We start from the raw sequence: 16,809 nt of genomic DNA on the forward strand, positions 1-16,809 counted from the left end.
ATACTCTGGCAGACTCATTTAAGCATGCTGACTGAAAAGTTGGAATTGGACTTGGAAAAGAGTGTAGAGTTGGGAATGTGCCTCCAGGTGTCATTGATTCAAGTATTTACTTAAGTATTTAGTGATCCTTTAGTATGTGATTAAAGCTCTGCGGAAGAACACAAGGAGAATAAAGCAGATCTCAGGATCTTTCTTCTGCCCCCAAGAGTTATTAATTTAAGGACTTTTATTGAGGTACTGTCCTGGGAGTTAAATATTGACAGCCTATATGATAGTAGTCCCTCTCTGTACACCTGCTCTGAAGAGACAGAAATTTTTCCTGCATGGATCAACGCCATGCCACCTCTCTATTTAGGGAGCCTTGCCAATGGGACTGGTGTGCTCTCAACTGGGAAGCACTTCTATTCAAGAAGGCCTAGAGTGCTTCCCCTTTCAGCTCTACTCTGTTGTGAGCTTGCTCTCAGAGTGGCCTCCATTCTCTTCCCATTCCCAGTGTCTGACTGGAGCACACATGCCCTGTGATCTCTTTTCCTATGACTCTGGGGAGGTAAGGAAGGGACAAAGTTTTTTTTTTTTTTAAATTTAATTGATAAATTAATTTTTTGAGATGAGGTCTTGCTCTGTCGCCCAGGCTGGAATGCAGTGGCACAATCTTGGCTCACTGTAGCCTCAACCTCTTGGGCTCAAGTGATCCTCCTACCTCAGTCTCCCGAGTAGCTGGGACTAAAAATGTACGCCACCATGCATGGCTAATTTTTGTGTTTTTTTTTTTTTGTAGAGATGGAGTCTCACTATGCTGCCCAGGCTGGTCTCGAACTCCTGGCCTCAAGCAATCCTTCCACCTCAGCCTCCCAAAGTGCTAGGATTACAGGTGTGAGCCATCATGCACAGCCCAGAGCTTGTTTAGGTTGGAAGAAAATCAGCTTGCTCTTCTCTGCCTCATGACCTTCCTATGCTGTGTGGATAAGTTTCTCCAAGGAACCTTCTCTCACCTTAAAACTACCTAGTGGAAGGTGGAACAATTGGTAGCACAGACTATTGACAGAAACTAAAATACAACTCTGAAGATGTCAGGAGTTAAAAAAGGAGGCCAGTAAAGTTCAGGGTCATAATTATCAACTATAAATTCAAGAGAAACCTTTGGGGTGATAGGAAGTGGTGAATACTTGGGAGAAGCTGAGTGGCATGGAAGAAAAGAGTGGCATGTGAGGGATAATGGAAGAACACACAGATGGGCAAGCTTTCTGGCTGCATTGTTCCCTGCCCATGGCACCCTGTTTGAGCTGACCAGCATGAGTGGGGTGAGACTGGGCTGGATGGAGCCTCACTCATTGCAACTGTAGAGTTTGGCTTAGGTTTGGAGCTTATGAAATCAAACCCAAAATAACATGCTTAAAAAACAAAACACTCCAATTCCAGGAGTACATCCTCAGTGCCCTAAAGCTAAAACTGCAGAAAGAATTCCTACGCATGCCTTGGAAAAGGAAAGCCAGATCTTTTGGTCAACCTGAAGGCACAGAGCCAGGCAGGGACAGGTGCCAATAATATGGCTGTGCTGACAGACCCCTGAATGCCACCTCACACGGGGAATTCCATCAGAGTGCAGCTGCCTCTACCAAGAGGAGAGCTCAGGTAAAGGCACTAGGGGGAAATAGGGATTTAATGAACTGAGATTGGGCCCTGCCTCCAAATTTACCTAATTAGGACCTAGCTTTTGCTGTTCCTCCAAAGGGACATTAATGCCTGTTAGAAACAATAGGGGAAAGGGTCTCTCACAGAATAGAGTACAAAAGTTTCAAACCAGCATAGGAAAATCTGACCTAGAGAGTGAAAGTTAGGGGGAGAAAAAAAAAAAAGAAACAAAATCATAATAGATGGAAACCAAAATAAATGGGAAGAAATGAGGTCCAATATAGCAACAATTATAATAACAGTTAATATAATGTTTATTTGCACCTAACACATTGAATTCTCAGAACAATCCCATAAGTTATTATTGTCACCATTTTACAAACAAGGAATCCAAGGCACAAACAATATTTATTAAGGTTTAAGGTAAAATGGCAAATGATGAAGCTAGGATTCAATCCCAAGCAGTGTGGATTCAGACACAGCGTTCTTTTATTTTTTGGAACAAGGTCTCACTCTGTCGCCAGGCTGGACTGCAGTGGTGCCAACATGGCTCATTGTAGCCTTGACCTCCTGGGCTCAAGTGATCCTCCTGTCTCAGGACCATAGGTGTATGCCACCACACCTGGCTAATTTGTAATTTCTTTGGAGACTCGAGGTCTTACTTTGTTGCTCAGGCTGGACAGACACAGCATTGTTAACCACTATATTATACAGAAGGATTGAACATAAGGATTTGGAGAAAAAACAAAAGACAAGACACATAATGAAACAAAGGAAAGCCAGGTTAGCAAATTAAATATCAGACAAAAAAAAAAAAAAAAAAAAAAAAATTCAGGACATAGAAAAGGCCATAACGGTCAGAGAGAAATCTTTATATATGACAGTATATAATATATACTGTCAGGCAAAATATATATTTCACCTGAAATATTCAATTAGGCTATATAAGAGAAAATTAGATATAATTTATAAGAGCAACAAACATTTGAATAATAGGTGCCATGTATTAGCTCATTTATTCTTCATAACTCTATGAGAAGAACAATTTCTATCTCTATTTTAAAGATTAAAAAACCAGGGCCGGGCTGGGTGGCTCATGCTTGTAATCCCAGCGCTTTGGGAGGCCGAGGTGGGTAGATCACCTGAGGTCAGGAGTTTGAGACCAGCCTGGCCAACTTGGTAAAATACAGGTCTCTACTGAAAATACAAAAGTTAGCTGGGTGTGGTGGCGGGCGCCTGTAATCCCAGCTACTCGGGAGGGTGAGGCAGGAGAATCACTTGAACCCGGGGAGGCAGAGGTTGCAGTGAGCTGAGATCACACCATTGCACCCCAGCCTGGGTGACAGAGTGAGACTCCATCTCAAAAAAAAAGATTAAAATACTAAAACCAGAGAAGTAATCTGTTGTTCAGCTACTAAGCGGTAGAGTCTAGGCTCTGGAAAGTCTGGCCTCAGTTCCTGAGCACTACAGCACAGGGCATGGGAAGAAGAGTGGATTGTTTAGTAAATGCTATTGAAAGAATTTGCTCATGATGCAGAAATGAATAACAAAGGATCCCCCCTCCTTCCTAGCATATAAAAAAATAAACTCCATATGTGTAAAAGACCTACATGAAAAAACTAAAGCTGTAAAGTTAACAGAAGAGGCAGGGTGCAGTGGGTCATGCCTGTCATCCCAGCACTTTGGGAGGCTGAGGCTGAGGCGGGCGGATCTCTTGAGGTCAGGAGTTTGAGACCAGCCTGGCCAATATGGTGAAACCCCATCTTTACTAAAAATACAAAAATTAGCCATGCGTGGTGGTGGATGCCTGTAGTCCCAGCTACTCGGGAGGCTGAGGCAGAAGAACTGCTTGAACCTGGGAGGCAGAGGTTGCAGTCAGCTGAGATCGTGCCATCGCACTCCAGCCTGGGCCACAGGGTGAGATTAAAAAAAAAAAAAAAAGTTAACAGAAGAACATGCAGGAGTGGGAAGTCCTTTATATCCAAAAACTGCAAACCATAAAAGGAAAAAATTAGTGGAGTTTGACTATGTCAAAGCCAATGATTTCTGTTTAAGGAAGGGTATCACAGGCAAAATTAAGAAGGGAGCCAGCGTAGAAGACACTTGCTACATCAATAATCAACAACAACAAAAAATCAATGTCCAGAATACACAAAGAGTTCTCATATACAAGCAGGAAAAAAGAGAAGAAACCCAACAGAAATTTCAGTATCCCTTTCCCTTCTTCAGCGTACTACTTTTCTTCATAGCAATATTACCACTAATTTTATATATGTCTGTTTGATATATATCAATTATTACCATTCACACATACACAAGCACACACACAGCAATTATTGTCTTTTGAATATTTGTGTGTATATTTACTGATGTTATTGAACAACAGCTACGATGTGAAGGCTGGGATTATTTTTTTCCCATTGTTCACCGCTCTATTTCTAGTACTTATTAAGGTTACTGGCACACAAGGAGCACTCAAAAAACACTTGCTGCATGAATAAGTGAATGAATAAATTTCAAAAGCAGAAACTGAGAAAGGGAAATACTCCTGTGAGATGCTCAACCTCTCTAGTAATCAGAGAAATTAAAATCAAAACAACAAGGTGTCATTTCACAACCATCAAATTGGCCAAGTTATAAATTCAGTAATACTATGTATTGTTATTAAGGTAGGGAAACAGCAACTCTATTCCATGGATCTGGGATGGCACACTAGTAGAGTTGTTTTGGAATAATGTGGCAATTCTGATGGGAAAGAATTATACATATACGCCACAGCCAAGCAATCCCATACCCATCCCCCTCTCTTTCTCTCTCTCCCCATGTAAGAGTTTTCTCCTAGAAAAACTCTTGCCTGGGGGCATACAGAGGATATAGATTGCAGTACTTTTCATTGTAGCAAAGATTTGGAGGAAACCTCTGTGGTATCCCTACGAGAAGAGATAAATAAAATGATGTATATGCATTAGTGTAATAACAAGCAGTGATAAGAATAAACAAACTTGGCTAGGCGCAGTGGCTCACGCCTGTCATCACTGCACTTTGGGAGGTCTAGGTGGGAGGATCACTTGAGCCCAGGAGTTTGAGAACAGCCTGGGCAACAAAGGCAGACCCTGTCTCTAAAAAAAAAAAAAAAAAAAAAAGTTTAAAAATTAGCTGGGAGTAGTGGCGCAGGCCTGTTATCCCAGCTACTCAGGAGGCTGATGTGAGAGGACAGCTTGAGCCTTGGAGGTCGAAGCTTCAGTGAGCTAAGATCAGGCTGCACTCCAGCCTGGGCAACAGAACAAGACTCTACCTTCTCAAAAACAAAAACAAACAAAAAATAAATTCGTTCTACATATAGTGACATGGATATGTCTCAAAAACATGTAGAAAAATAAAGGTAAAAAATTTTTTTGGTGGGCGGCTCATGCCTGTAATCCCAGCCCTTTGGGAGACTGAGGCAGATGGATCCCTTGAGCTCAGGAGTTTGAGACCAGCCTGGGCAACATGATAAAACCCCATCTCTACTGAAAATACAAAAACTTAGCTGGGTGTGGTGGCATGCATCTGTGGTCCCAGCTACTTGGGAGGCTGAGGCAGGAGGATCACTTGAGTCTGGGGCTGGGGGATGGCGTACGTAGAGGTTGCAGTGAGCCAAGACTGCACCACTGCAGTCCAGCCTGGGTGACAGAGACTCCATCTCAAAAAAAATTATTTACTGGAGTGTCATTATAAACACAAAGCTTTTCTTCAATTCAATACACATATAATAGATATTTTTCACAGAATCACATATATACAACTAAAGTACAGCAAATGGATGGGAACATATGAAACACTTGAGAATATTTTTTCTAAGGTGAAATAGAATGGGACTGGGGATAAGGGGAATACATACACACAAAAAAACCACATAAAAAATCAAAGAGCAACTTGCTTTAGTTCAAGACTCTAGGGAGATGGCTAGCTTGCAAATCTTCCTCATTCTTTTGCTAGCATGTCCTCTAGCACCTTGCTGGGGGTTTTCCTAGAACAGAGGGAAGGCACCGCAGTGACTGAGCAGGGTCAGATATTTATGGCCCTGGGTTCTTCCTTTCTGTCTTGCTGCTATGTGTAAGTATGTATTGACACCTCATTGTAAAACAAATTCATGTCCTTATTTTTAGGGATTTTCTTGGTTCCAATGGCATGGATAAGTTTAATGGAGCCACCAGATTGTGCAGCTGGCACCATAAAAAGAATGTCCATTTTTTCAAGGAATTGTGGAGAAAGCCAGTGAGGAGAGATGAGGAAATGTTTCAATTTTTGAGAAAAGAAAGGAACAGTCTAGAAATTACTCTCCTTGGAGAGACTAGGAGAGCTTAGCATGAATTCCCTCAGTATTGCAGGAAAGTTCTGTTTTAACTACCTCCTTCCGTGTTCATTCATGAGCTACAGACACTTTATTATGGCCCCAGGGCTAAATTTAAGCAGCAGTGGTTTTTGTTACTTATAGACTTATTGGAACATGGCCACACCCATTCATTCACATATCATCTAGAGCTGCTTTCATGCTACAACTGCAGAGTTGAGTAGCTGTAAGGGAGAAAGCTGTATGGCCTGCAAAGCCTACAGATACTTACTATCTGTCCCTGTACAGAAAATATATGCCCCACCTTGCTCAAAACACCAAGCCCTTCTTTAACTTGTCCTAAGTCAAAATGGCTCAGATCCGTTTACTGAAAAGGAAGTAATCACTGGAAACCATCATGGGTTCAGGGAGAACCAGTTACACAAAGCTAACTCTGCTTCCCTTTCCCACACAATGAGGTCAGTAGGCTGACAGGTCAGAGAAATGCCATAGGTTCCACACATCATGTTCTTAGCAAATCAGAACTGTCAGAGAACCGTAAGCAATCCATTAGGCAGATTTGTATTTGACTGAAGAATAGTGGAGAGTGCTGATGTACTGATGACTGATTTTGTAAAGCTTTGGGGAGGCCTTCAGTAGAAAGCTACAGAGCACTGCATTTAAAATTTGTGGAACAGAAAAGAGTCATCAAGAATTTGGATGTGGTTGTGGAAGGTATATATGTTTATTCAAAGTTAGTATGAAACAAAACAGTAAAATGAATAAGAGGGATGGTGATGGAAATCAAGGTAGCAGTTATCTTTGGGAGGCTCCTCAACTAAAGGGAGCATGAGGGGCTTCTTGGGGGCTGGTCCTGCTTGGGTGCTTGTCACAGGAGTGTGTGCACTTTGCGAAAATCCCAAGCGGGTGCATTTATACTTTATGTACTCTCCATTACGTGTTACCTATCTCATTAGAATTATGTAATCTGCAGTTCTGCTTGTGTGTGTGTGTGTGTGTGTGTGTGTGTGTGTGTGTGTACTGGTGATGGCGGCAATGGTGATGATGGTTTACCTAAAAGGAGTCACACCTAAAACTGTAAAATGTTGAATTACAGTAGGCTTCTGTAGCATTTAGATTTCTTATATATTTTTAGACATTTTATTGTCAAATATAGACTTCCTTGGTGGTGGTCATCATAATTGGCTAATAGGCTGTAATATAGCCATTGCAGTTCCTTTAACACTACTCAGTCAAGGTGGAATAGCAAAGGAGATGGACAGGGCTGAGCAGATGATTATTATGTTAAAGCAAACTATTGGCATTTTATGAAGTTATAAAGTGTATTCAGTGTGTCCTCTTTTAGCTGTACACGTATGAAAGAAATATTCTCTCAACATTTCCAACATTTATGCATATTTTCTTGGAAGCAAATATAGGGTTGACATTCATTAACAGTTTGTAAAAGTCTTTTCAAAGCCAAACATCTGCTTGGCGTCCAATGGTGTTCACAAATTTTTTTCTTTAAAGGAATGTCTGTTGAGCATTTATTAGCTTCATTTGTGCTTTATGACTACTTTTTAAGTAGAACATATATTTAGAGAAATTCTTAAAGCTAAAGACAATCTCTAAAGATTTAAGAAGTAGATGTGCCTTTATTTAATGCACTCATGCTATGACAGCAAATATTCAGTGTCCCTTTAGACTTCTTGCAGGACCCCTTGATAGGAGTAAGGTGAAAGGTTTTGCCTGGAATGCCACTCCCAAATGACAACACTCACTGAAGTCAAGTGTTTTTTTATACACTATGAGGAAAATGGCCTAAAAGGGGGTTAAACTTTGATTAGAGATGTTGCAAGTAGGAAAAAATGCTTACTTCAATTTAACTTTTGCTTTTCAGAAGACAAGAGTACATAAATTATGTAGAAGAACGATGATTACTAGACAGTCTAAAAGCTGGAGGCTCTAAGCCAATTTTCAACCAACTGTCACAGAACATAAGTTTCAAAATATGTTTAAACTAAACTGACAACTACAGAAAAATGTAAAATTCTTTGAAAGGCTGGGTTATGTGAACTGATGAGGACCTCAGAAACCACATGCTATTTAACACACAGTAATACTTCACTGCAACATTCCCACTCTCTTCTGGAGGGAATATTAAAAGAGGTAGAACAGATGCTTCCCCAAATTAAGCTGATCCCAGCAGTAGAAAGACTGTTCCCAGCAGAGTGGCCAACAGAAGGAAGGTCCATCCACAACCTAAAAGGGCTATGAGAGGTCCTCTGGCCCAGCAGCTTTCCAACCAGGACAAGATAACCCAGGAAGGCGGCATGTGTGTATTTCCCACCCTACTATGACGAAGCTGGTCCACTTTTATTTGCTTTCTATATCTGGGTTCCCTGGAAGATAGGAATCACTGATATTCCAATCTCTTCATTTTGTAGGTCACAAAACCAAGGCCAGAGAGATTCCATCAGATATCCAAACTGCCAAATCAGTAGAGCTAGAACAAGCATTCTGTGAATCTCTAGATAAAATGCTTTTATACGAATTATACAGACTGTAGGACCAGGGGGCATAAAGCACTGGTCCCTGAGACTAAGAATTACTTATTTAGTACAGTTACTCCCTGGGATAGTGCTTGATTTCAGCTGTATCCATAAATCTCCATGAGTCTTAGAACAAGCTTTTTTCCCTACGTCTCCCTCTCCAAGGAGTTTCAGTGAGTCTGTAAAACCCCTGAAGGGCTTCATGAAATTTTACATGTTTGTGTGCATGTGTACTTCTTCTGGAAGGAATGGTCTATAACTTTCATTTATTCTCCAAAAGTATCCGTGATCACACCAAATCATGAGAATCAGTGGACTTGTGTGAGGGAGTAGAGGGGAAGAAGAACCATAAAGGAGCAGTTTATAACTGGGAAAATGAATCAGAAACTATCTATAAATTAGATGCATTCAGGTTATGCAGGTAAATACTCACACTGTTAAAAACAGAAGCTGCACAGTATCTATGAAAGAACAGTAGTTGGCCAGGTGCGGTGGCTCATGTCTGTAATCCCAGCACTTTGGGAGGCCGAGTGTGTGGACTGCCTGAACTCAGGAGTTTGAGATCCACCTGGGCAACATGGCAAAAGCCAGGCTCTACTAAAAATACAAAAAATTAGCTGGGCATGGTGGTACATGCCTGTAATTCCAGCTACTCGGGAGGCTGAGGCACGAGAATCGCTTGAACCCAGGAGGTGGGGGTTGCAGTGAGCTGAGATCGTGCCACTGCACTCTCCACCCTGGGTGACAGAGTGAGACTCTGTCTCCAAAAACAAACAAACAAACAAACAAAAAAAAAAAAGAAAAGAAAATACAGTGCTGTTAGACTGATAAGAACAGGTTTCATTCCACTTCTTGGGTTTTATATACTTAAGAAAAATATTTGAGGCACAACATTCAACCTATACTTTAGAAACCAAAACCACCAGGACTCCAGAGCCCTGAATAAATTTGGGGTGGGGGGATTAGTTCTGTCTCTGAAAATTTCCTTCAGAAAACAGTGGTAAGAGAGAGACATACTGTCTGCTGCCTGGGAACAACTGTTTCTTTCAATTCAGCTGAAGACTCTGGAGGGACAACACTCATCTTTATAACTGTGTCAATGAGGCAAACACTAAAATCTGCCTCATTCCGCCCTGTATGCTGATAGTATCTGGGAAGAAAGTGGCTGATGCAATCCTGATGATGGAACTAATATGGAGACTCATTATCTGTTATAGGAAGGCTTTCCCCTCTACTTCCACTCCACCTAGGGCTAAAGAGAAGACTGCAGAGGAAGATCAGATTCTGAATTATCTGCATGTGTGTGGAATGACAAGCAGTAGATTGGAAAATAGTTTAAATTTGAGAGAAAAGCCCATAAAGCCAGTATGAACATAAACGAATTTGGGAAACAGTACCAAACTGTATTTTGAAATAATAATCAGTATTTATCTGGAGCGTCTATCTTCTAATGGAGTAAAATAGAGAATTTCCTGAGGCCGGGAGATTGTAATCATCTGAGAAACGAGGAGTGACACTTGGGTTTAATTGGAAAGAATGATACACAGAATGGCCCACCTATTCCTATCCAGGGATAGAAGCATTATCATGGAAATTATACTCTGAGGTCAGTAAGCAAAATGACAAGAAGATGGTCTGTGCCAATAGTTTAAATGCCAAGAGGCACCAGGCCAAGAAGGTGCACAGACATAAATCCGGCAGTGGCACTGATGTAATTATGGGATTAGACCAATTCTCAAACATGCCAGAAGCTGAACCACAGTCCTTATGGGAAAAGAGAGTATGAAGGTAGTTAGAAGAAAAAAGCTGAGGAAAGATATGTGACTTAAGAAAAAAAAAAAAAAACAACCTTAAAACTGGAAATAAAACTCAGTGTCTGCGTAGGGACCTCATGGTCTTGAAACATGCATAAAACAGAACCGAGGGAGGAAGGGGCCACACACATCTTTATAAGCTCAGTTTCAGAGCTGAGCCGCATGTGCACGGCAGGGTGTGATTCCCTTCTAGGGACCTGGTGCCTGGAGAAGCCCAGAGGTCCATGTGACTTGTGAGCATCCAGAACAAGGATTTCGGGCGGGAATTTCACAAGCACAGAACATATTTTTTCTCCCTTGACTCTGCTTTCTAGTTTTTCTCTCCCTCTGCTATTGTTTAATTTTGTGGTTCAACTTTTTGAAGAATGGTGGGAGGTACTGTGTTAAGCAATGCTTTAAGAATGAGGCTCAGCTGCAATCACTGCAATATGAAAATTGGCCTCCCACATCTTTCAAACCAAACTGTGATTTGACTTAGAAAGAAAGATACATGAAGGAGAGCAGGTATCAAGTGTTACTCATCTTTTATGTGTTGCACTGCACCCAGCACACACAAAGTAGGCACATAACAGATGACTCTAGGGAACTGGCCATTTTATCTAAATACTTCTGTATTCTGTTTCATGTTGTTTCCAACTAGGAGCCAGCAATCATAACATTTGTGCTTTTGAGCAATCTTTTGTTGATCCTTATGATCCCATTAGTGAAAGTGATTAAGTGACCAAATCTGGCACATTATTCTGATGAAAAGTGTCAAAGTTGAACATTAGTCACACTCAGTCAAGACATTTGCAAGGAATCCAGCAAAATCACTGTAAAAGTAAATTTTAAAAAGCATGAGAATACCAAAGTAAAAATGAGTCAAAATAATTTCCAGTCTCTTTATGATTAAGCAAAGAGCCGGATGACTAATATTAAACATCTGTACAATATATTGTCCAAGAACTTTATAGTAATATTATTTAATACATACCACAGAAAAGAAAAAGAAATTATATGACTAAAATAATTAGACTCCTGGGAAAGATAAGCAACTCTTAATTCTCTGAATATGGTATAATTTTATAGGCTAAAATGATGCTTATAAAGGATATTGAGAATAGTTTAAATTATATTTCAGAAAGTATGTCTCAACTGAAACTTAGGAAATGTCTATAAGGTATAGCTTATAATTCATAAATAATACCATATACAAAATATTTAAGTGAATAAACCCAGACAAAAGAGGTATAAAAAGCATAACTTTATTAGTAAATGTCTTTTTAAAGAAAACGATAAAAGCACATAGAATAGTTTTAAAGATAGTACCAAAAGCACAGATTCTGAGAAATCTTTCAGAATCTCTGCTAACATTTTATGTCCCAGGAAGAGAAGGCAATTTGAGAAATTGCTACCCAGGATCTAGACTGATCAACTCCTAAGATTCAATAGTGAATGACAAAGGGGAAATCCTTAGTTTTCATGGTGATCAGAAAAGAGGAGACTGGGCATATTCATCATATTCATGAACCTACTTTAGGTCTTAGGAAGACAGAGTTTAAACAATTTATACGTAAATATGGGGAAGATTCCTTGACAAGAAACTCAGGAAGGACTGGAGCTATGTCGTTTACAAAAATGCCTTTCTATGAATTAGGCCTTGATAACTCAAAAGAGATTTTAATTTAGGATATAGACAATTTTATAAATTAGAGGGCAAAGGAATGTATAGTCAATAAATACCTCTCAGAAAAATGCCCAGCTATTTGGAAAATGATTCAGTTTGCATCTTTCATCATGCTATTCCCCCAAAATAAGTCTTAGCAGCTGGATCAAAGATTTAAATATAGACAACAGGACCTTTAAAGAAAGGACCTAGGTGGAAATGCAGGTAGATAATGAATTTTAAACAAAGATAATGGCAAGAAACCTGTCGATTCAAATGAGGAAAAATACTTGTTAATGATTGTTAGGACTCACTTTTTAAAACTAACAAATTCCATCCCAGTTTGTGAACCTCAAGTCTTGAGTGAACACATTAGTAAGTAACCTAACTTTTGTAAACTCTGGATTACTTTCATTGACGTTTATAAATCAAGAACTTAGATCAAGTCATTCTTTACTAAAATCTGACAACGATAAGGAGAACTTACCGACAGCAAATGACAGCTTTGCATGACAAAGCTAAGTCCAGGAAATACTGTCGTACTCCAAAGGTTAAGGCATATTTGAGGGTTTTCCCATCAATTATAAGAGCAAAATCATTCTCTTTCCGGAGAGCATCACCAAGGGTAGTACAGTGACGACTGAGAGTTTCCCTTGTTCCCTGGAATATTAAACAAGCAAAAATGCCATCAACATTTACTCCCATTTGTTCTACTAGGATGCCTTAAGGATATTTGGCAACTACATTTAGTTATTTTTAGTGCTTTTTATGTTTCAAATTGCTTTCACATACTTTCAGTCATTTGATTCTTACTAGCCCCTCAGGAGCCCGGACAATTGTTATCAGAAAAAGTTAGTTACTTGATTGAAGTCACACATCTGTTCCTAGCAGGGTTGGGACTAGACTATAAGTCACCTGTTTCTCAGGTGATTCTGTAGTCTTTGCTCATTATTCTAACCATCATTGTTTGAAATGCTTGTTCCCCAGTGCTGTAAAGAAATAGCACTTGAACATAAATTTAATTTATTTAGTAAGGCCATTTTTACTTTTTGCAGAAAGGGTACACTCGCCAGCAGTTTTGCCACGAGAGTACACTGAACAAAGGAGACAGGGTCATTTATAACCTGATGCGTTCACCCCACCGCTGTGTCCGGTTTCCATTGGCTGGAATGGGACCTCACATTCTGTATTTGTCCCGATTGGCTAGCAACTTAGAACCTTTTAAAAGAGGCAAAGGTAAAGGAGAACAAAGGAAGGCGGAAGTAACTTGTGGAATGCTGAGAAAGGTAAAAACACTTTTAAATAAGGAAGAGGAACAGGCTATGACCTAATCTTGCTTGGACCAGTATAAGCATGTCGGGGCAAATATTTAGGCTAAATTGTGGGAGCTAGCAACATAAAGTACATTGATTTCTTTATTATGGCTAGCACAGGTCTTTGAATAAATTTTGCTTTTAAGAGAAATTACTATTTATTCCTAATTAGACGGGGAGGAAAGTCTTTGAAGAGGAACCTCTACTTTACTTTTTACATGACCATGCAATCACAATACTGCAAACATATTTTCAGTAAATTATTTTGTTAAAAATCGTGTTAATTTATGAGCTAGTCAAAGTTGCTACTCCATGAATGAAGGGAAGAAGTTGGGGAATATATGCATCACTTAACTATGTTTTGGTCAACAGACTGAATATCCCATGGTGGGCCCATAAGATTGTGAGACCACATATTTACTGTGCCTTTTCTGTGTTTAGATATACAAATACCACTGCGTTACAACTGCCTACAGTATTCAGTACAATAACAGGCTATACGGGCTTGTAGCCTAGGAGCAATAGGCTATCTTGTATAGCCTGAGTCTGGAATAGGCTATGCCATCTAGGTTTGTGCAAGTACCCTCTATGATGTTCATACAATGACAAAATTGCCTAATGTCATGTTTCTCAGAATGTATCATTTCATTAAGCAAACTGTAATTTAAATAATTTACAGGCATTCTTTCAAAAATCCTCAATGCTCTTGAATTTAACTCCTAGTAACTAAGAGGAGGAAATGCACAATCTGTAAACTCTTGCCACTTTTATGAACTGGCTTTTGTAATTTTAATCATGATTTCATGATGTTGTATTTAGTTGGGGATGGTGACCTGTGACTTGGTAATCTTGATGGATCAAATAAAAGAACGCCTTCTATCAATGAAGAGTTCACTTTCAGGGACAATAAAAGCCTTTAGTGTCAAGACAGCTTTGTTCACCTCAACTATTTGTCTCCCTTTGTCAAGAACTGCTTTCCCAGCTCTTCAAAGGGATAAAGTTCCAATACATTTAGTTTTTCTCCCCACATCCTATAGATTCTTCCTATAACCTAATGGAGCCAATTTCCTATTTCACAAGAGCCCTACCATGGTGAAGAAACACAACACTGGCCTGGCACAAGGAAATATAATGAGTAATTCACCTCCTATCAGATTTCTGTTCTGAGTGCTAAGCCTACAGTTATTTATAAAATAAATACAAATATACATATTTATATAATAAAATATACCTACAATAAAAATACAGTACACTTATATAACAATTTTTATTATGTTCATGGGATTTACAATTATTGTTCCAATTTAAGCATGTCATTTTATATATATATGGTCCTTTTATAGTTATTTCACAGAGAAGCAAAGGCATAGGTAATTAAAATTTTATGTTGGGGATTTTTGAAGGTGTTTTTACATTTGTATGCAAATGTGGTTCACACTGTGTTCTGGAATATCAGAATCCTTTTACCAAAATAATAGAACCAAGTTGTACTATAAAGAAAGACTGCCCAACTTTCCTAATGCTGAAGCTTCACTTAACAGTTGCCCTGTTCCCCATTACACACAGTGACACAAAGGACCACCATATAGCAGCATTCTTTGCAAAATTTTCTGTTCACACTTTACATCAGGGGTGGGGGGAGAGTGGCTGTTTTAATTTACAAGCCTCACCCTCCTGTTTCCTGCTGGAAATTTTTGGCCCAAGAGGACTTAAAGAAGTGAAAAATGTTGGTAATAAATTCCACAAGCAAAACGTACTAATGACAATCTATAATAGATATCCCCTGGATTATCTTAACAGCAAATTCATATAGATTAAATGAACAAATAAGTCAATGAACTGATACAAAATATTTAGCACATACTACACACTAAGCACAGTTCTGAGATGCAACACAGAGATGCAGCATTTAAGTTAACACTTGCTACCATCCTGAGCAGGAGGCACTACTGTTATCTCCATTCTGCAGATGAGAGTGTTTCAGTTCCTTGCTTAAAAATATGTGGCTATTAAGTAGTGACATCAAAGTGAGAATTAAATTTCTGCGGCAGCCTGTCTTTTTCTATGCAATCCAGCAAAAAAAACAACAAACCAAACTTCAGGCAGTACCAGGCGCAGCAAGTTAGAAATGGAATGCACACACCAGTCCCTCTGTTGCTTCCCTTGAGCCCTCATCATCTGTCTCTCATCTTGTCTTTACCGCCAACAGAGACATCTCTTTATAAAACAAATTTAAAACACAAATCTTGTCTCTTCTTGCTTTAAAAATTTTCTAGGGCTTTCTACAGCTGACACAATAAAGTCCAAACTCCTTAAAATGGCATGTAAGGCTTCCTACATTCTGAGCCTAACTTTCCTTCCCAGTGCCCTTCACAATCTTGGTTCCTTTTGTTTCCCTCTTCCTGGAATATCCTCCTCTCCAGAGGATCATCTGCTGCCTTCAAAAACCAAGCTTACCCTGTAAGCCCTCCCAGGTTCAGTCCACGCTACCAAGGGTAACTCATTCTACTGCAGCAAAACCCTGAGTTTCTTGACAGGAAAGACCACGTTAAACCTGTTTCCCAGCAACAAAGGCAGTGTCTGCAATTACAGATGCTCAGGAAATACATATTTATTGAATGAGAGCATTGATAAACTCTGATTTCATCCCGTTGGCAATGCTCCATTTCCCCCTTTATTATCACTTCTGATTAGAGAAAGAGAGAGAGTGAGAGAGAGACACACACAGAGAGAGGTCTTCTCTTTGCTCCCTAATTTTCCAGGGAACAAATAATCCATTACTTTAACAGACTTTCAAACAAAGGCACTGCTCACTAAAAAGCCTCTGTATTTTCTTTTAAGCTATTGCCCAAGTGATTTCTGAGCTGAAAACCTGAAATGAAACCTGAGACGGACCTCAGGAGGACTTCGAATTTCTTGAAAGCTCAGCTGCAAAATAAGACCGAAAGTCAAGTAAACCCCAGAACTGTGAAACGCCCTCATGAACCAACATAGGGTATGCAGTCCTGTGGTCCCCACTCTCCCTCCTTTATAAGGCATACTCTAACACCTTAAAATTTACTGAAAATTCTCTAAATTTGTGACATCAGTATCCCTAGGTTTTGTTGGTGACTATCACAGATCTCTGGCAAATCAGAAGGTGTCAAGAGATGTGATAGAAATAACATTTCAGAAGGTGAGTCAAAAACTTCTCACAGTGAATTCACTCGTCAGCCCACCTAGGGTGCAAGGTAACAACAACAAAAAAAGCTGCAAACATTTTCTCATTTTAGTTTATAGTTTTCTTTTGTAAGCTCTGTTGTTAGCTGTGTGCTGCCAGTTACAAGTTATATTTTATCCTTATTTACTGCCGGGAGTATTTTCAAATTCTTTTATTTATGAAACTTTATTGCTTCTCCCCTAAGTCCAGGAGCCATACTTTATGGCTGCATTGCATTGAAGCTTATCTCCTGTAGCTAAGGATAAATTTATTACTATATTAGCTGTTGTTTTGTTTTTTTGGCTACTGAAGGGGGAAATTTTTAAATATTGAAACTTAGTG

The 16,809-nt window shown here is 39.5% G+C and overlaps 1 protein-coding gene across 8 annotated transcripts in view; it reads right to left on the reverse strand.

Annotated features, from left to right (window-relative positions):
• The window catches only part of ATP8A1 (ATPase phospholipid transporting 8A1), a 249,041-nt gene that overhangs the window by 65,010 nt on the left and 167,222 nt on the right, over positions 1 to 16,809 (reverse strand). For all 8 annotated transcript variants that reach the window (XM_009447595.5, XM_001150768.6, XM_517167.8 and 5 more), the window contains one exon: positions 12,443 to 12,615. In XM_009447595.5, coding sequence (XP_009445870.3) covers positions 12,443 to 12,615 — 173 coding nt within the window. The remainder of the gene's footprint in view (positions 1 to 12,442; positions 12,616 to 16,809) is intronic.

The sequence above is a fragment of the Pan troglodytes genome, chromosome 3 (assembly GCF_028858775.2).
Source record: "Pan troglodytes isolate AG18354 chromosome 3, NHGRI_mPanTro3-v2.0_pri, whole genome shotgun sequence".
NCBI classification, from domain to species: domain Eukaryota; kingdom Metazoa; phylum Chordata; class Mammalia; order Primates; family Hominidae; genus Pan; species Pan troglodytes.